Source organism: Macadamia integrifolia, chromosome 1 (genome assembly GCF_013358625.1).
Source record: "Macadamia integrifolia cultivar HAES 741 chromosome 1, SCU_Mint_v3, whole genome shotgun sequence".
Lineage (NCBI taxonomy): Eukaryota > Viridiplantae > Streptophyta > Magnoliopsida > Proteales > Proteaceae > Macadamia > Macadamia integrifolia.
The window spans coordinates 35,695,955-35,716,119 of record NC_056557.1 but is presented as its reverse complement, the minus strand read 5'-3'; the positions used below and the strand labels follow the sequence as shown (position 1 = coordinate 35,716,119).

The 20,165-nt window shown below is 43.6% G+C and overlaps 2 protein-coding genes and 1 non-coding gene across 3 annotated transcripts in view; 1 reads left to right on the top strand and 2 right to left on the bottom strand.

The window, feature by feature from the left end:
* The window catches only part of LOC122073683 (translation initiation factor eIF-2B subunit beta-like), a 47,880-nt gene that overhangs the window by 21,995 nt on the left and 5,720 nt on the right, over positions 1–20,165 (top strand). The window lies entirely within an intron of this gene.
* Positions 7,792–17,521, bottom strand: LOC122085683. Its single transcript, XM_042654190.1, has 2 exons — positions 17,432–17,521; positions 7,792–10,952 (listed from the first exon to the last, which is right to left on the bottom strand). Exon 2 carries the CDS (start codon positions 10,639–10,641, stop codon positions 9,316–9,318), a length of 1,326 nt encoding a protein of 441 aa, XP_042510124.1. The 5' UTR covers positions 10,642–10,952; positions 17,432–17,521; the 3' UTR covers positions 7,792–9,315.
* Positions 11,870–11,981, bottom strand: LOC122086952. Its single transcript, XR_006142583.1, has one exon. It is a non-coding gene; the product is annotated as a small nucleolar RNA snoR100 (small nucleolar RNA).

Genomic DNA, 20,165 nt, shown 5'->3' with positions numbered 1-20,165 from the left:
ATCTTCATGGCGGGGGTAAGCTTCGGTCCCCTTCTCCTTCGGCCTTCCTACCTCTTTCTTACTCGTACTATATACGTATATGTATATATATATATTTTTTTTCATTCTGACCTTCGGTGCTCTGCGCAGGCTCAGAACCAGATGGGTCAGCTGGTCCTCCGAGCCGAGGCCATGTGTCGGGAGCTTGAAGCCAGCGAGAGGGAGAAGGTCTCCCTAGACAACGAGCGCTCCCTCCTCCTCGAGAAGGTGGAGCACCTGGAGTGCGACCTAGCCCTCGAGCGCCGAGAGTGCGAACGGAAGCTCTCGGAGTTGAAGTCACAAGTGAGGGCCCGCCTTCAGGAAGCTGAAGCCCGAGGGGTCGAAAAGTATCGGTCCTCCGAGGCCTTCAAGGAGGAGATCAAGAACGCCATCGCCCCAGGGTACACCATGGGCGCTACCGAGGTCCGAGATTGGGTCCTCGGGCGCTACCCTGGGGTTTCCTTTGCAGACAGCGGCCTCATCTTCGAGGACGACGATGTGGAGGCGGTGCCATCGACCACCGAGGTTGCCGACGCCGACGGTGGAGGCGGCAGCGAGGAAGGCGAGATCCAGCTGCCTAGGGAAGTCCCTCCGACTCCTGGTCATGGGGGTTCGGACCAGGAAGCACTCCCCGCCGAAGACGAGACCGCGAACCCGACGGATGCTCCTTAAGGTCGCCTCGGTTCTCAGTGCAGGCTACCCCCCTTCTTGTCATGTAACTAGCCTTCGGGCTTTTGTGTAGTCTTTTGCCTTCGGGCTTCATATGTAACTAGCCTTCGGGCCTTAGTGTAGTCTTTTGCCTTCGGGCTTCATATGTAACTAGCCTTCGGGCCTTAGTGTAGTCTTTTACCTTCGTATGTAATCTTCGCCTTCGGGCTTTATGAATGCAATGTTCTTTTTCCAACTGTCGTTTAATGATTTTTGGTTCGTAGATAGTTGCAGAGGGCCGAAACCCTAGCTGACCTTCTTAAGCTTATTTTCCCGAGACTTGGCCGAGGGTCGACCTGTTAGTATGTCCGACGAAGGCCGACCCTATTATCACTAGCAATATTTTACCAAGTATTCTCCCTCTCGGCTCGAGCCGAAGGGTTCACCGAAGGTCGACCCTCCAATGGTCAATCACCAAGCAGTCCCCCGTGTGTATCCTCAGCTCCAGCCGAAGGGTCTATTAGATGCTAGGTCTTCACCGAGGGTTGACCCGTCAGTAAGTCAGACGAAGGCCGACCCTGTTATTACTAGCAATATTTTACCAAGTGTTTCCCTCTCGGCTCGAGCCGAAGGGTTCACCGAAGGTCGAGGGGTTCACCGAAGGTCGACCCTCCAATGATCAGGATCGCCAGGCAATACAAAGTATTTTGCTTTCGGCTTGGGTCGAAAGGTTGACCGAATCACCGAAGGTACCCTCGGCTCCAGCCGAAGGGTCTGTTAGATGTTACCCCTTCGGTCAGGTCTGTTCGGCTATGGCCGAACTCCGAGCCGAAGGGGTGATCGAGCCTCCAAGGTGTGGACCTTCCGTCATCCGTTCCTCAGGGTTAGAGGTAATCAGCCTGGAGGATCCTCAGTTGCCGTAAACCAGCTCTCGTATTATTCATGAATTAAATCTTTGCGGATTTGAAGATGAATTACAATTTAAAAGGTTCAGAAGAGTAATAATTGCAAAGAACTACAGACGGAAAAAATTAACAGAGCCACTTTACTACTGGTGGAATTTTCTTAGATTATCTGAGTTCCACGATCGGGGTACCCTTACTCCCCCCGTAGTCTCTAGGTGGTAGGACCCTGGTCGTATTACTCTCGAGACTCTGTAGGGACCTTCCCAGCTTGGGTCTAGCTTCCCTTGATGCCTTGGGTCCGAAACTTCCGCCCTTCTGAGGACAAGGTCGCCCTGTCTAAACTCGTTCTTCCGGACTTTGGTGTTGTAGTGCCTGGCGACCCTCCTTTGGTAGGCGGCGATCCTTTCCTGTGAAGCTTCTCTGGTTTCTGCTAAGAGGTCCAAATTTGCCCGGAGTCCTTCGTCATTTTCGTCTTCGTTGTAGTACCGAATCCGATGGGTAATAGCCCCTATCTCCACTGGGAGTACAGCTTCAGTGCCGTATGTTAACATGAAGGGTGTTTCTCCGGTAGCTAACCTCTCAGTGGTGCGGTAGGCCCAGAGAATGTGGTGCAACTCGTCTGCCCATAGTCCTTTGGCATCATCTAGCCTCTTTTTTATCCCTTGGAGTAACGTACGGTTGGTTACTTCTGTTTGCCCATTGGTCGAGGGATACCCGACGGAGGTTTTCCTGTGGTTGATGCCGAGGGCTTCACAGAACGCGTCGAAGGTTGGATTGGCAAACTGAGTGCCATTATCCGTAACCACGACCTGGGGGATTCCGAATCTGTATACCACCGCCCTTTGGAAGAAGTCCCTTATGTTCTTTTCTGTTATCGTTGCTAGGGCTTCGGCTTCCGCCCATTTCGTGAAGTAGTCGACTGCCACCACCACAAACTTCCTTTGTCTCGTGGCCAAGGGGAACGGGCCTAAGATGTCCATCCCCCACATGGCGAACGGTACTGGGCTAGATAAGGACGACAGTTCGGTAGAATGTAGCCTAGGCACGGGGGCGAACATCTGGCACTTGACGCATTTCCTGACCAGTGCTTCCGCGTCCTTCCTCATTGTCGGCCAGTACAGGCCCTGCCTTAGCACTTTGTGAGCCAGGGCCCGGGCCCCAAGGTGTTGGCCACATATTCCTTCATGCACTTCCCGGAGCGCGTACTCGCCGTCGGACGAATCCAGGCACTTGAGGTACGGTGAGGTAAACCCTATCTTGTACAGCGTGTCATCCTTCAGGAAAAAGCGTGCCGACCTCATTCTTACTTTTCTTGCTTCGTCCTTGTTCTCTGGGAGCTTCCCCTCCTTGAGGTATTCTATTATGGCGTCCATCCAGCCTCGGCCGTTTTCACCTACGGGTAACACCTCGTGGGGTTTCTCGATGCTTGGCTGTGGTAGTACTTCGAAATACACCGTTCGTCCAAGTTCCGCGAAGTCGGAAGTGGCCAGCTGCGACAGTGCGTCTGCGCTAGCATTCTCTTCTCGTGACACCTGCTTTACCTCAAATTCCTTGAAAACCGCTGACCTTTCTCGCACCGTGTTCAAGTATTCGGCCATCCTCTGCTCTTTGGCCTCGTATTCGCCATTCACTTGTCGCACCACGAGTTGGGAGTCGCTATTTACTACTAGTTCCTTCACCATCAAAGCCCGAGCCAGATTAATTCCGGCTATTATCGCTTCGTACTCCGCTTCGTTGTTGGAGGCGTCGAAGTCGAACCGTAGGGCGCACTCTACTTTGAAGCCTTCGGGGCTTACCAACACAATTCCAGCGCCACTTCCATCGCTGTTGGAAGCCCCATCCACATACAGTGTCCAAGCCTCATCTGCTCGTCCCTCGGCAGATTCCTGCGGGTCATCGGGAATCGTCGTCTCCGCTATGAAGTCTGCGAGGGCCTGTGCTTTAATTGCGGTTCTCGGTTTGTACTGGATGTCGAACTCTCCTAGCTCTATGGCCCAATTTACTAGACGACCGGACATATCTGGCCGTTGCAGTATTTTCTTCAGAGGCTGGTCGGTGAGTACGCATACCGTATGTGACTGAAAATATGGCCTCAGCTTCCTTGCCGCCGTCACGAGGGCGTACGCCACTTTCTCCGCCTTTCGGTATCTTGTCTCGGCATCTAAAAGGGTTCGGCTGACGTAGTATATTGGCCGTTGTTGCTTTCCTTCCTCTTTCGTCAGTACGGCGCTTACAGCAACCATCGATACAGCAAGGTACAACTGTAGGACATCTCCGGTGTTCGGCTTTGTCAGCAGTGGGGGTGCGGCCAAGTACTCCTTCAATTGCTCGAAAGATCTTTCGCACTCCTCCGTCCACTCGAACCTTTTAGCCCCTTTCAGCGCCTTGAAGAAAGGAAGGCATCTATCAGCAGACCGAGACATAAATCTTCCGAGGGCAGCTACCCGACCCGTCAGCTCCTGGACTTGCTTTACGTTCTGGGGTGACCTCATGTCCCGAATGGCTTGTATTTTGACTGGGTTGGCTTCGATTCCTCTCTCTGAAACGATGAAGCCGAGGAACTTCCCCGAGGCTACTCCGAAGGCACATTTTGCTGGATTCAGCTTCATGCCGTACCGTCGTAGCACTTGGAACGCCTCTTCCAAGTCTTGGATGTGCCTTTCTGCCTTCAGGCTTTTCACGAGCATGTCATCCACGTACACTTCCATGGTCTTGCCGATCAGCCCTTTAAAAACTTTGTTCACCAACCTCTGATAGGTGGCCCCCGCGTTCTTTAGTCCGAAAGGCATGACCTCATAGCAGTACAACCCTCCCTCAGTTATGAAGGATGTTTTCGGGACATCAGCCTCGGCCATTTTGATTTGGTTGTACCCCGAGTATGCATCCATGAAACTCAGCGTCTCGTATCCCGCCGTCGCGTCGATGAGCAGGTCTATCTTTGGCAGGGGGTATGCATCCTTGGGGCAGGCCTTATTCAGGTCAGTGAAGTCGATGCAGATCCTCCACTTCCCGTTTGCCTTCGGGACCATCACCACGTTAGATATCCACTCCGGGTACTGGATCTCTCGGATGAACCGGGCCTTCAGTAACTTTTCCACTTCCTCGTTTATCTTCTTCTGTCTTTCTGGGGCGAACGTCCTTTTCCTCTGCTGCACCGGCTTCTTCATGGGGCTAACGTTCAGGTGATGTTCTATTACTTCTCGGTCGATCCCGGGCATATCCGATGCCGACCAAGCGAATACGTCAGCGTTGCTCCGCAGGAATGAGACGAGTCTTTCTTGTTGCGGCCTTGGCATGGTAGCCCCAATCTGGAATTGCCGGGTGTCGTCTCCCTCTTCAGCTTCAACTTGCACCAAGTCTTCGGCCGGCTCTCCCCGTTGATAGCTGACATCATCACGTAGATCCTCTATTGGGAGCGTCTCACCCGCCTTTTCTTTTCCCCAGAGGGTAGTGGCGTAACATCTTCGGGACGTCTCCTGATCACCCCGACACTCCCCGACGCCATTCTTAGTTGGGAACTTCATTTTGAGATGGGGGGTGGAGACGATGGCCTTTAACAGATTCAACCCGACTCTTCCTAGTATGGCATTGTATGCTGATGTAATGCTTACTACCAGGAAGTTGATCATCACCGTCGCCTGGCGATCTCCGGTGCCAGCTCGAACCGGCAGCTCTATCGACCCTTCCACCTTCACCGGGGTGCCAGAGAATCCTTGCAGCGGGTGTTCGACCTTTTTTAACTTTCCTTCGTCGAGGCCCATCTTCCGGAAAGCTTCGAGGAACAGGATATCAGCTGAGCTGCCGTTATCCACTAAGATCCTTTTTACTTTGCAATCTCCTATAGTCATGGCGATGACCAAGGCATCATCATGCGGGGTCTGTACCCCTTCCAGATCATCGTCTGAGAAGGAGATGACCGTCCCCGTCTTTGCCTTCTTGTTCGACCATTCTGCCACATGTACGCTCCTCGCGTAGGCCTTCGCCTTCCTGGCAGAGACCGAACTCTCTCCTGCGGCCGGGCCTCCACAGATGGTTGCTATAACTCTTGTTGGGCTCTTGTTCTCCTCCCGAGGCCGGCGTCCATCTCCCTCTGGTGTCTGGTTTCTCCGTTGTTCTTGATTTCCTCTGCGGGCGAGCCCCCCTCTTTCATACCGACCTGCACCATCTCTCCGACGGTTATCTCTCCGGCCAGTGCCTTCTGGAGCCAGCTCTTTCTCCCGGTCTACAAATCTGCCTAAGTATCCCCTTCTGATCATTCCTTCTATCTCCCCCTTGAGATGCCAACAGTCCTCGGTGTCATGGCCGTGGTCTCTGTGGAAGTGGCAGTATCTATCCACATTGCGTCTTTCGGGATGTCGCCCCATCTTCCCTGGCCACTTCATGGCCCTGGCATCTGGAGAATCTTTTATCTGCATTAACACCTCTGTTCGTCTTCGGTTCAGGGGTGCATACCTCTCAAACTTCCTCGGTGGACTGGGGGCCCGACTGCGCTCGGACTTTCGTCTTTTTCCTTCTTCGATGGGTTTATCATCAACCCTTAAGGGTCTCTTCCTCGCCGCCTTCCTTTCGACTTCTTCATCTGCCTGGAGGGTTTCCTCCATCTGGATATACTTATCGCATCGCGCCCTCAGCTCGGTCAGATCTCTAGGCGTATGCTTCGCCAGGGACCTCTTCAATTCCTTGTCCTTGACGCCACCTAGCAGGGCCGTGAACTCCTCCTTCGGATCAAGGCCCCTGATCGTGATCTTTTCTTGTTGGAATCGCTTCATGTAATTCCGCAGCGATTCCCCTTCTTGCTGTTTGACGTTGGTTAGGTTCAACGTAGTCTTCTGGAGGGGCTGGCTACTAGAGAACCCCTTCACAAAGAAGTAGCTCAGGTCGCTGAAGCTGTGGATCGACTTCGTCGGTAGTCGGTTATACCACAGCCTCGCCGCCCCCCTGAACGTCAATGGGACGGCCCGACACATAATATTTTCCGAGACACGATGGAATTGCATGGCGACCTTAAAGCCTTCCAAGTGATCGACGGGGTCCCCCGACCCGTCATAGGTGTCGTACTTGGGCAGGCGAAAACCGATCGGGAGCGGGTCCCTCATGACCTCGTCAGCTAAGGCCGTATCATTGGTGAGGTCGGGCTCGCGGTTCCCTGTCTGGTTTTCTGCCACCTTTCTGATCTCGTCCTTCAGGTCTAAGATCATCCTCTTTAATCCCGAGTCCTCGGACCTCTGTTTGTCTCCTTGGTGCTGATCCCCATGCGGGTCTCTGGCGGCGCGTCGCGTCTTACTTCGGGGCGCGGGACTCTCCCTTGCTCGGTTTCGGGGATCGCGGCCGGCCCTCGTCGATCCCGTACTGCTTCGGTCTTCTTCTCGAGCCCTCTCGAACTGGACGTGAGTCCCCGGGGGTGCTCCGCCGGTCTTATGGGAGACAGCTTTGGAGACCTCCCTCATAGTCTCTGCCATCCGGTTATATTTGTTCTGGAGGTCTTCGAACTGCTGCCTTGTCACGTACTCCTGGGCCGCGGGAGGCTGATGGTCGCTGCCTTCCCGTACTGAATATCCAGCCGACCGCTGGCATCTGACGGACACTTCCCGGTCATCATGACCCCTTTCCCGTCCAGTCTCGGCCGAGGGAGGAAGCTCCCCTGAAGGTTCTTCCCCCATGTCTACGTTGGACGTCGCTCTCGTCCTTCTTCGGTTGTAGGTTCTCCCCACCATTACCGTCGTTCCCACAGACGGCGCCAATCTGTTGCTGCCAAAAACCCCGCTGGTCCAACCTACACAAACACAGACGACGGAGGCCCGGAACTGTCCGGGGTTAGTCCTCCGACGCTCAAGTCAGGGTCGGCCGCACAGTTCAATAAGGGAGTAATGGTGAGGGTGTTAGAGCTTACCTTCCCCTTTCTTCCGTGCCTTCTTATATAGTTCTTCGGCCTTAGGGTTTTTTCCCCCTTCTTCCCTCTTAGAGTCCTACTAGGATACGTCCAACCTTCTGGGGGGAATATTCCCCTCATGCAGACGACGTGATCCCGCGTGATTCTGTGGGCGTGCCTCGGTGATTGAGCGTGCTCGAGTGTGAGTGGTTTCTTGGGACCTCCATCTGGCGGAGGACACGTGTCCCAGCAGTGACACGTGTCATTGCCCCCACCGAGAGGTTATTTTGGCTATATCAAGTTGGGAAGATGTTTCCTTCGTATTTAGTCAAGTTGGGCATGTGTGATATATAAACGCTAACTTAAGAGTGAGTGTTAGAATAAAGGTTAAATGTGCCACAGGGGCGCATTGGGACTTCCCCCCCTCCACCGACCCTATTTAGAGTGGGGTGGCTGGATGGGGGATATACTTATAATTGAGTTATGTTTTTTCACTTGGACTCTTGTTGTGACTCTATTTTGCATATTATTAATAAAGGGCTTGTGTGATTAGTTAGATCACTCAAGCACTCTCCCCATTCTTGTTGTTAATAGTGTCGTATCAATATCGGAGATACTTTAAACCATAATCAAAACCCACTTGGAATAAGATTATAGTAAGTTGGAAACTAAAGGTTGCAAGAGAACAAAAGGAGAAGGAAGAAGATGAGAGGAGGAAGATGAAGAAGAAGATGAAGAGGAGAAGGAGAAAAGAAAGAGTTGGCAGTAGAAAGATTTGGGAGAGAATGGGCTTCTCGCCCCTATATTAATTCACTTACCCAATAATGAAAGGGGAATTACATGCCTACCCATCATACTACCATAAGGCAACTAATAGAGGTAGAAACAACCTAGTTAACAAATTCAGATTCGGGAATTATTCGGAATAATTCGGTTGGTTAATTTACGAGTTCGGTCAAAAAAGCGGGCAAAATAAAATCTGGATTCGGATTCAGATTCGGGAATTATTCTTTTACCAAAATAATAGTCAGGCAAAAAATTCGAATATTATTTTTATGATTTATTATATATGTTTTATATTATTATATTATCAAGCAATTATTTTTTTTCTGGGGTAATAGCAATTAACATATCTACCTAAGATACAAAAGACATAAAAAGAGGCTATATGCATACCTAGAAAGAGCAAATTACTGTAGTTCAAATATGCACTACAATCAAAACCTAAAAAAAGTTCTCATTGAGCGATGGAAGCAATGGTTACAGTAATCCAATTTTAAAAGCATGTTCTAATGCTTCCACCAATATACTTGGTAGGCATATAAAAGTTGAAAATCATAATATTTAGCCTATGGCTCACCTAATTACATCATCCATGCTTAAGAAGAAAAAGTACTCTAAATAAAGCAAAACATCGAAAAAAGCATAACAATAATTACATCACCATAACTCAACTAAATCAAATAAGACTGTCTGGGGGTTGAGTCTCGCTCTTAGTAAAACGAGTACTTGCACCAAATAGCAAGTCTTCAGCGATGCTATCATCCACATCATCCAATAATCTCTCTAGCTCTTTATCAACGGCCTCAATGCTCTCATCGAAATCGTTGACACTAATGTTGTCAAGATTAATAGGCAACATGTTTTTCTGTTCAAGTTCACCCCTCTTTTCCGTCATCAATGAATTCATTTTAACATAGACTAAATCATCTAACATCATTGTTGATAATCTGTTCCTCTTTTTTCTTCGTGCTGCATCCCAGGCACTCCAATTTCTCTCACAAGGTGAAGAACTACATGGTTGGCTTAAAATTCGAATGGCATACTTCCGTAAGATAGGAATAGCATTACCATGAAGAGTCCACCAAACCTCTGTCATTGGTAAAAAAAAATGAAATAAATATAAATATGCAATTTTAAATGACAAGGATGACTAGTTTTCATCATTATCTTGGCACTGGAAGAAAAAATATGTGTAGTCTTCATGAGGTATGCTGGCAATTGTCCATAATATCCTCTCCTCTCATCTTGTGGAACCAATATATCACCAATGAAATCTATTGCTTCTTTGAATTGAGGAACCTTTTTGAATCTTTGACTACAAAAATAAGCAGGGTTGAAAACGGCAGCTGCATAGTGAATCATACCTAAAATATTTTCATCCCTTCTACAATCAAAGATTCTCAAAATTTGGTCATACCGATGGTCTGCCTCCTTAAGCTTCTCCAATACCTCTCTTGCTATTTCCATTGCTTCATACAAATACCCTGATGTAGCCCCATGACCATCAACCAAACGAAGAACTTGAATGATTGGTTCCATAAATCTCAAAATCTCTTTAGAGTCATTCCAAAATGACTCCCTTTGAATAGTGTCTACCACTCTATCTGCTTCAGTAGATCTAGAATTTCTTAGACTCCTCCACTCAGCTGATACAACTAGGAGTTTAAGCTTCTCTTCCACTTCAACAATTGACTGAAGCATTAAAAATTTTGAACCAAATCTAGTTTTATAAGGATATTTTAGATCCTTGTTTGTGAATTTTCTCATCAACTGTAAGACAATTATTGACTTATACAAGTAATCGATAATTCTTTTTGCCTCATCAAAAATTTCTTGAACCCAAATAACATCTTCATAGATGTCCTCCAACATTAGATTGATACCATGAGCTGCACACTGAGTTTTAAACAACCAACGATACTTTCCAGTAAGCATATCAAATGTACTTCCATAATTGAATGCATTGTCTGAAATTATCTGAACCACTAAATTTGGACCAACACTTTGAATCTCTCTGTCCAGAATATCAAATATAAAAGAACCAGTCAATCTAGCATGAGAGCACTCCTCTGACTTCAAAAAAAGAGCACCACCCGGGGAATAAGTGATCACGTTAAGAAAAGATCGCTTCCTCAAGTCAGTCCATAAATCAAACATGATTATACAACCAGTTTCCTTCCAAGAAAATATCACTTTTTCAGCATATTTCTCAATGTCCTTTCTTGCTTCAGGGATTATTCTTCCACGAAGAGTAGAATAACTTGGAATAAGAATACTAGGACCATAACGGGCAACGCATTTCAAGAACTTGATTAAAGCCTCCGATTGAACACTGAAATGAATATTGTTCTTAATAAAGAATTCAAAGAGACATTTCTCCCAAGTTGGTTTGTCCATCTTAGGGATCCTTTCCTCCATTGTGGACTACGTTTTACTATTTACAATTAAAAGAGTCAACGGAGAGGAACCAGCCCCACTCTCACCACTGGTACTACTCTTACGCTTTTTATTACTTGATTCAGCACTAATAGCAAGAAGAGCTTCTGCTTGAACATCATCAGTTACTTTCTCACAAGAGACAACATCATAACCCTTAACCTTAGCCAAATGATACTTGAGGCGAGTGACCCCTCCATAAACTTGCTTTTCACAAAATTTACATTTGAAATGTAAATTATCAAGTTGCTCAGCATGTTGCCAAAACTTATCTTTTTGTCTTCTCATTTTTCCTATTTGTTGAAAGTTGAAACATACAAAACAATAGTTAGTATATATTAACTAAATCTATACATAAAAAGGAACAAAAAGGAAGTATAACTCTTGAACCCTTGATGAATTACTCAATACTATGGTTATAGTGAAACATGAAGAGTCTATATGTACAAAACCTTATTTGTCATTACCCAAAAAAAAAAAAAATATTTAACTGGACTATCCTAGTTTCACTAACATATTTATATGAATGCTGCACTTTCAAATCTGAATATCAGAACATAAATCATTTCATATGAACAAACAAATAAACCACATTAATAGTTGCATTACAAAGTATTTTGGGTGCCCTACATAAGATCTTAACCAACAAAATCATTTTACATGTGATCAATGTAAATGGTAGGCTGATGATAAAGGGAAAAAATTTACAATTTGCATCACAATAATGTGCCTGATAAATAAAAAACTTTCAATTGGAACTTCTTTGTCAATTGGTGTAAATTGTTTTTTTTTTCCCCTTATCCCTTATCCTCAGGTTTGAAAAAGTGAAATTTAGGTTAAGTATTTTATAAGCAAACATGTGTAGTAGAAAAAAAAAACTCATTTATTTCTTTCATGGCTACTCTCTTAATAAAATCGTTCAGGTAGAGCTTCAAATTAACAACTTTTTAAGTATGATACTCTCTTTTAAGGATCAATCCAACAATCATTGTAAATCGTTGAATCTGAGAAAGAAGAGTAGGAAATCCCAATTTCTCTATTTTAAAGTTCCTAATCTGTAAACATCAAAAACAAAAACAACATGATTTTATCGCTCTCTGTCATTCTTTCTCAGACACAAGGAAGGATTGGAGATCGTAGGTTAGAGTAAATAAAGAATAAAACAGAACCAAGATCTTATCTTTGTGGGAAGAAGAAAAAAAAAACCTTAAAATGTAGGTCGGATCCAGGCCTGCTAATCATAACTACAAGGGCTCAAAGCAAGCAGACATGTGGACCTTGTTTGTTCCATCTCTGTGTACACTACCATGCTTCCTTCATTACTATGATCCAGAGCATCGGCTTATTGTACACAGATCCCTGTCTCTCTCTTTCTCTCATTCATTTACAGATAACCTTATCATGCATCCATTATCAAAACACATCAAAGACTATAAAAATCAGAGAAGAAAACATCTTTAAAAACAAGGAGAAGAGAAAAAATTAATTGAAAATCCGAAAAGGAAGAGGAAGGTTAGGAGAAAACCGGAGAGATAAGGATGTAAACATCAGAAGAAATGTTTGTCTCAATATTTGAGTATTACGATTTACAAAGAGGCCATTTAAAAGAAAAAAAATCAGGGGGACAAAGAGGGAGAAGTGAAACCGAAGAGAAAAGGGTGGGTGCAAACAGCCTACCTACTCGGAGTTGTGGACCTTGTGGTTTGCAGCGGTGGCCATAGCCGCTGGAGTCGCCAGACCACCGGAGTTGGTGGTTGTGGACCTGTGGTTGTTGGCTCTCGGCCTCTTGCTGCTCTCCGAGTCTCCAACTCTCTGTCTCTCAATGGAAGAAATGAAGAATAGATGGGGAAAACCCTATTCTCCAATCTCTAAATCGAAAACTTAGTGGGTTTTACCAAACCAAATTATTCATATTTAATTTGGTTCGTCCAACTATTTGCATTTTTAAACCAAATTCGAACAATTCAAAACTTTTTCCAATTTTTATTTTTAATTCGGATTCAGACAGAATTATTCGTATTATCTGGAATTATTCCACTCGGCAGACTAATTCGCGAATTATTCGCAGAATTAAATAGCTAGGGGTAGAAAGGTAAAATACTAATACAAAGTAATATATCCCAGTACCCAAAGGACCCCTATTACATCAACTCTAACACAACATTCATGCAGAAAACCAGAACTTGACATTAGGATGGTATTTAGAATTCCGACCGTAAGAGTTTTCTGAAATCAGAATGAAAATCAGACCTTTAGATGCTTTGATTCCAGCAAACCTAGTGGGGTTAAGACTACTCTATCGTAGGAACAGAATTGGAACTCGATTGTAGGTAAGAACAGAACAGGATTGATCTCTTTCAAGAATAAATCAAAGATTTTGGAGGACACACCTGGGCTTCTTACCGCAAGGTGTTGATTGGATTCACCACCAATCGAGGCTCAAATTCACCACAAGGAAGAGCATTGAATCACCACAGAGCTAGCAACATAACAGTCTTTGAAAACAGAAAATGTGGGCTAGTAGAGCCCTCCCTCCTTTACATATAAAAGCAAGTAAACTAGAGTTCAAAACAAGCTAGGAAACCCCTAGCCGTCCCCCCCTTTCTTACAGCTGTCCCATTCCTTTTAAGAGTCTGAAAGAAGAACAAAAAATGTGGACCCAACTTAAATCTCAAAGAAGATAAATAAAATAACGACTTAAACTTTACCATTAGACCACCATTGGTTCAACAGGAACTTAACTTAAAACACTTAAAAAGAAAAACAAAACTACTTAAAACAAAACAATGTGGACCCAACCTGTTAAAATAGAACTGGGCAACATTAGGCCTGATCTTTCTTGGACTTCCTACACTAGTGAGTCTTTATTTTTGCATCAACTGTGACACCCAAGAATACAGCAAGTGTACTGAACCCGCCTGGGAAATCAGTGAGGTGTCTCCACCAAGAATACAACAAATACCAGGGGGTTTGGGAGATCAGTGAGGGTGTGTAAACTTTAGTCCCACATCACCTAGGGAGAGATTGTTGGGCTAGTTGATAACCTCTAGCCTTCTTAAAAATAGCACAACGCATTTTAAAGCCTTAGAGCCCATGGGCCAAAGAGGATAATATTGTGCCAAGGTTAATGTGGCCGGGGCGTTACAAGAACTCTCCTTAGCCTGAAATCATTCATCTCTAACCAAGAATTAAAGTATCAGTATCGGTCTCCGTATCAGTTGGCCAAAATTAAGATACGTATCGAAGGGTATCGGTCGTATTGGAGATACGCTAAAGATACGCATATAAATGGATAACAAAAACTTTTTTATACACTTTTGCATAAAAAAAAAAATAGTTAAAAAAAGCTATATATAACATGTATTATGCATAACACTAATTTGAGAGTATCGCACTAAGAATCCAAGGTTTGTAGTTGTCCCACAAATGTAAAATCCTTGTTCCCAACCTTGATTTTCACTCAAATAGAAAAATGGTTGGTTGCAACTTTAGAACATAAACCTCTCAAAAAATCGTGCTTTTTTAAAAAATGACCCATCTTGGCCATTATATGACCGTATTGGTATGTATCGTACCGTATGATACGTACTAATACATACTGAAACGTACATTTCACCTCGATTTTTTATTTTCCATAGAGTTTCGGTATGTATCGGCGTGTATCAGTGTGTATCGTATTGAACCAGTGTGTATCGACGATGTATCAATATGTATTGTAGGATACATATCAATACAAAAGGATTTTAAAATTTCCATGTATCATATCGGGAAGGGCCGATACCGATACGGTACAATACATACCGATAATTTAAACCATGTCTCCAACAAATGGGTGAAAAATGTATTGCTGATATAAATCCCGGTTGAGGCATTTGAAATCATCCGTGTGGATCCAAGTGCATTTGAAATCAAATTTGCGTTTGTTATGCTTCAGGCATTCAATGATTAGTGCCATGACTAAGTTGAAATTACGAATAAATCTTTGATAGAAAGATGCCAAGCCATGGAAATTTTTTAGCTCAGTAATGATCTTTGGTGCTAGCTAGTCTAAAATGCTCTTTGATTTTATTAGGATCAACTTCCACTCATTTTGAAGAGACTATAAATCCAGGTAATACCACATTAGATAGCATAAAGGAACACTTCTTCAGATTTATGTAGAGCTTTTCATTGCGTAGTACTGTCAAGACTTGTCTTAAGTGATCAATATGGTCGTCTAGATGCTTGTTGTAAATCAAAATATTGTCCAAGTATACAACCAAAAAGTGACCCTATAATGGCACAAAGTACTTGAGTTATGATCCTCATGAATGTGCGGTGCATTCATTAGACCAAAAGGCATGGCTTGCCACTTGAATAGTCCATCCTTTGCTTTAAAGGTGGTCATCCATTTGTCTCCTAGCTGAATACAAATTTGAATATAATCGCCCCTACAGTCCAAATTTGAGAAGAGCTTTGCTCCTGTCAACATGTTTAACATATCATCAACAAGTGGAATAAGAAATTTTTACTTGATGGCTTAAGCTTTCCTGAATGAAAGCTTAAGCTCTCCTGAATGAAACCCTTTCGCAACAACTATCTACTTGTCCTTTTTAACTCAAACCTGGTACCAAGTCGATAGTATGTTGTATGTCATGCGCATGGGTGGAAATTCATCTGCTAGCTCTTCAGGCACCAAGTCTAAAAAATTGAAGACCAGGTCCTTAATTGGCTTAGAAGGCTTAACCTCCACTGAGGAGTCACTTCCCTAGTAACAAGAGCCAGATTAAGTCCCAAATCTTGACTAGAGTTAATAAACTCCATTTGTGTGATAGCCAACACCTTCTTTCCAGCATTAACGTTATTCTAAATAGTTCTTAATGGCTTATGCATGAGTTCTTTAGCTAGGACAATAATAAGGTGAAATAAAGTATGCTTCCCTTTGAATTGGAACACACTGATTCTTCATACCTCCCACCATCACATCATTGTCATATAACCATGATCACAACATCACACCACACTTCTTCCTCATAACGATAAAGTTTTAAAGGCACTGAACACCTTTGATTTACCTCCAATATACTTCCATTAATAAGAGAGACTTTCTGTGGATGTGGGTGCTTTTTTCAATTTGTAAATTTTGCCTTCTCTACAAAATCTTTAGAAGTCACATTTACACAGCTACAACTATCTGAGTGCATACGAGTATAGAACATACAATGACATCGTCAATCCTCTCCTTGGTTCAGCCACTAGGATGCCGCTACCCACATGAACAGTATAGGAGTCCTTCTCATTTCACCATCATCATCATCAACAGAATCTTCCTCCACATTAGTAACTGCATTAACCTTCTATCAAAGTGGACAAACTTTTGCAACATGTTCACATTTCTGATAGTGATAACATTATATTTTCCTATGCTGGGCATAGGTAAGGTGCCTTCCCTTTATTATTGAATCATGTAGGAGTAGTGGCACGTGTAGGACCCATAGTTGTGATTCTAATTGCTCTTATATTTCTCCGACTCTCCCCAGCTTGAAACCCACATCTCCTCACAGAGGATGTTAGTAGTTCATCTGCACACATAGCCTTCTCAAAGCAATCCTGAAGACTCTGAACATCTGTGTCACCAATCGCTTTATTGATATCAGGCTTCAGTCCCAATTTTCCTCATGTTCTTTTTCCTCTAAGTAATTGTTTCTAACATTTTTATTGGCTTGTATACAAGTTTGTGTATAGGTGAGAAGCATGAGAGCATTTAAATACCCAAATAAATAAATTAAGAAAGAAAGAAATCTAAATTCACTAGTTCACTTCTTTTGTTCTCTTTCTCTTGTCTATTTACATTTTTCCCCCTATAATTAATGTCGTTTCTAGCATAATGTTGATGTTGTAATGCTGTAAAGAAGTTACTAGATATAGTGGCAAATTGGGTAGTGATACAATTTGTATTGTTGTTGCTGTACTGTTGTAAGCATAATAATATTATTGCTATACTGGATATAATGGATGCATAAAAGAATAAAAGGGTTCCTAGGCAGGTGCCTTGTCACCTAAGCGCTTAGGCAGCCCTACAAGGCCTAGGGCTGCCAAGGCGCCTTGACAACTATTGGCAGAATGATTTTTAATTTAGTTTTGGCAGGATGAATTTAAACTTAGTTTCCTATTTCATTATTAAACATTTACATCACATACCTATATAATAAATTTTTACAATCTTCATTGAATCACCTTCAACAATTTGTGGGGTATAAGTTCAGGTACTACTTATAGTAAATTTGAGGGGTATAATTTCAAGTATTTCATTTATGTATATATTTTCAAGGTCCTAAATAAATTTCCTTTTCTTCCAAAAACTGGCACTCAAACTAAAGTCCCAAACTCCCGTCTTCTGACCTAATATAACTTTGGTCATGCTCATTACAGAAATACAATATCTCTATCGTTGTGTTTCTATATTAAAATAATGTTAGAAAGAGCATAATCCTTCTGCCCAACAAATCTATGCAAGGGACTCCTAGATATCTAATCTTAATCTTGAAAAGAAGCAGAAGCTTTATTTACGGTGCTCTTTCACTTACATACATTTTAAACCACTCATCAAAAAAGATATGGTGCTTTTTTAGGATATAAGCATTCAGTGATAGAGAAAAAAGGTTAAGATATGTTTCTCTTCAAGGAATATTATGCAAGACAAACCATCATAATAAGCATGACACTGATCAACTAGATCAGAAGCACAATTGGCAATAGAGGAGGTATCAGGCATGGCCATGGTGATAACTACCTGTTCTTCCTTGAGAATCCGCAGAATCAAGAGAAACACCTGTAGATGCTAAGCTTATGACATCATCAATATCATCATATCTAGCAGCCTGTTAAATTTAAAAAAAAAAAAAAATGAAATGAAAAATTAAGCAACTGAATAATATGCAGATCAGTAACATTCAGTGATTCTCACGAGCATATATCTATTGTCAAAACCATGGTTAAATAATCTTTAGATAGAGATTGGATTTGTACAATACAATGAGAAATACAGAAAGGCACAATGATGATGACGATGACAATAGCAAGCTATGTAAAGAAGTTTACGTTTCCTCCTACACAAGCAAGAGCAGGATTCAGCAGAATCCGGTTACAAACCACCTCACAGATATATATATATATATTGACCGTAGTTAGTTTTATGTTTTACCTTGGTTAAGTCTTATTTACCGTAGTAAGTCTTGTAGATAGGGACCCTTAGTCAATGTTACCCTACTTTCCTTATTCGGTTTATTTTAATCTTCTTATAAATAAGAAATACCTCTTTCATTACTAACAAGTCTTCTCTAATCTCTGATTCTCAACTTGGTATCAGAGCCAAAAAACCCTAAAATTCTTTTTTCCATTTTTTGGTTTTCTTCTCCGCCCCTGGGGGCCCTCGCCTCCTAGTCCAGCATAGTAGACTAAACCCCGTTCCATGCAAACCTAACCCTAACTCACCGCGCCTACGTCGCGATTCCCTGCACCTTGCCTCTACCTACACCTCCCCGCGACTCATTGTCGCCTGTGCATTACCATCGCCCTCTCTCTCTCTCCTATCGCTCTTGCTACCTACCACCACCTGCCGCCGCTGCCGCTGCCTTTCGCTGCCTATGCCATTGCTTGCTACCATCAGCGCCTACCTGCGCTTACCATTGCCTGCCTGCGCTTGCACCTGCTTGTGCCCACTACCACCTACGCCTACGCCTACACCTGCCTGTGTCTGCACCTATTACTGTCATGCTCCTCTTCCACGTGTTTCTCTCTTTCTCTCTTTGAGCTATGACTACTATAAGCAACAATGCCAAGGATGTGCCTCATGCGGTCTTGTGCCTGTCTTCTTACTATTCGTTGGAACAACTTCTCTGGTTTTCTCACTGGAGACACTCCTCAACCGGCTGATCCTGCTGCCGCTAAAACCTGGTTGGCCAATGATGCCATTATTATGTCCTTTCTAATAAATTCTATAGAACATGCTATTAGTCTGGGCTTTGTCTTGTTCAATTCTGCTAAGGATATCTGGGATGTAGTGAAACAAACCTTATTTCAAGGAGGGAACTTGCCCAAATCTATAAGATTCGGCGTACTGTTCATTCCACCACTTAAAAAGGGTTGTCTCTCTCTTCTTATTATTCCACTTTATGCAGCCTTCGGCAACAACGGGTTTCTATCACATAGTCTCTATGGAATGCCCTACTAATGTTGGTACACTTCAGGCAGAGCATGAAACTGAATGGGTGTATGACTTTCTGAAAGGTCTTAACCCCGAATATGATCAGATCGGGGTATAAATACTGGGTTATGAGACTTTTCCAACTCTTCTCCAAGCATACAACTTGGTTCTCTCTGAGGATCATCGTCGCTCTGTTATGCTACCCTCCACTGTTCCTGATCGATTTGCACTATTGGCGACTCCAATTGTTGAACCCAGTCTAAGGGTTCTACCCCTCCTCAAGAACCTGTTCAGTGTGACTATTGTGGTCGCCCTCGCCATCCCAAGGAAACATGTTGAAAGCTCCATGGTCGTCCCAAGGGTGGGGGTAATAGCAAAACTGGAAAACAAGGTCCTTGCGCTCATCTGTTCGAGTCTACTGACAGTACCTCTGCTCCTGCACCGTTCTGTCCGAATCAAATGGCTGCCTCAAGAAACTAATGACACAGTTAGGCACTTCTCCTGCTCCTTCTCCTGTGTCCAACCTTGCTTCAACAGGTAGTTTCCTTATTTCTTCCTCTCATTCTCCCTTATGATTACTTGATTCGGGTGTTATGATCGCATGACAAGTAGTTTTGAGGTTTTCTATACTTATATTCTTTATTCCGGTTGAGATAAGGTACGTGTCACTGATGGTTCTTTGTCCCCTATCTCTGGTAAAGGATCTGTTTCTTGTACCTCTACTATTTCTCTTCCATCTATTTTACATATTCCCAAATTACATGCTAATCTGTTTTCCATCTATCGTTTAACTAAGGAGTTGAATTATTCTATTCACTTTTTTTCTACTCATTGCCTTTTCCAGGATCTGGTGACGGGTGCAACGATTGGGCATGGTCAGATTCGTGATAGGCTCCACTACTTGGATTCTCCACTGGTTGTGCCTCCTCTTGTGGCAACAGATATTCTCCATTCTGACAACTCTCTTTCTCAACTCCACCTGTGGCACCGTCATCTGGGACATCCTTATTTTCATATTTTACATTGTATGTTTCCTTCTCTGGTTAAACATTGTGGTTTGGAACAACTTAAGTGTGATGTATGTGAATTTGCTAAACATACACGAACTTCTTACTTTCCTACTGAAAATAAGTTATTCCTTTTTTCTATTATTCATTCCAATTTATGGGGTCCTTATAAGACAACTGATAGGAATGGTTTTCGCTGGTTTATTACTTTTATTGATAATTGTACTCGTCTAACATTGGTGTATCTTTTGCATAATAATCTAATGCCTTTTCTTGTTTCAAATCTTTCCATGCCATGCTTTGTACTCAATTTG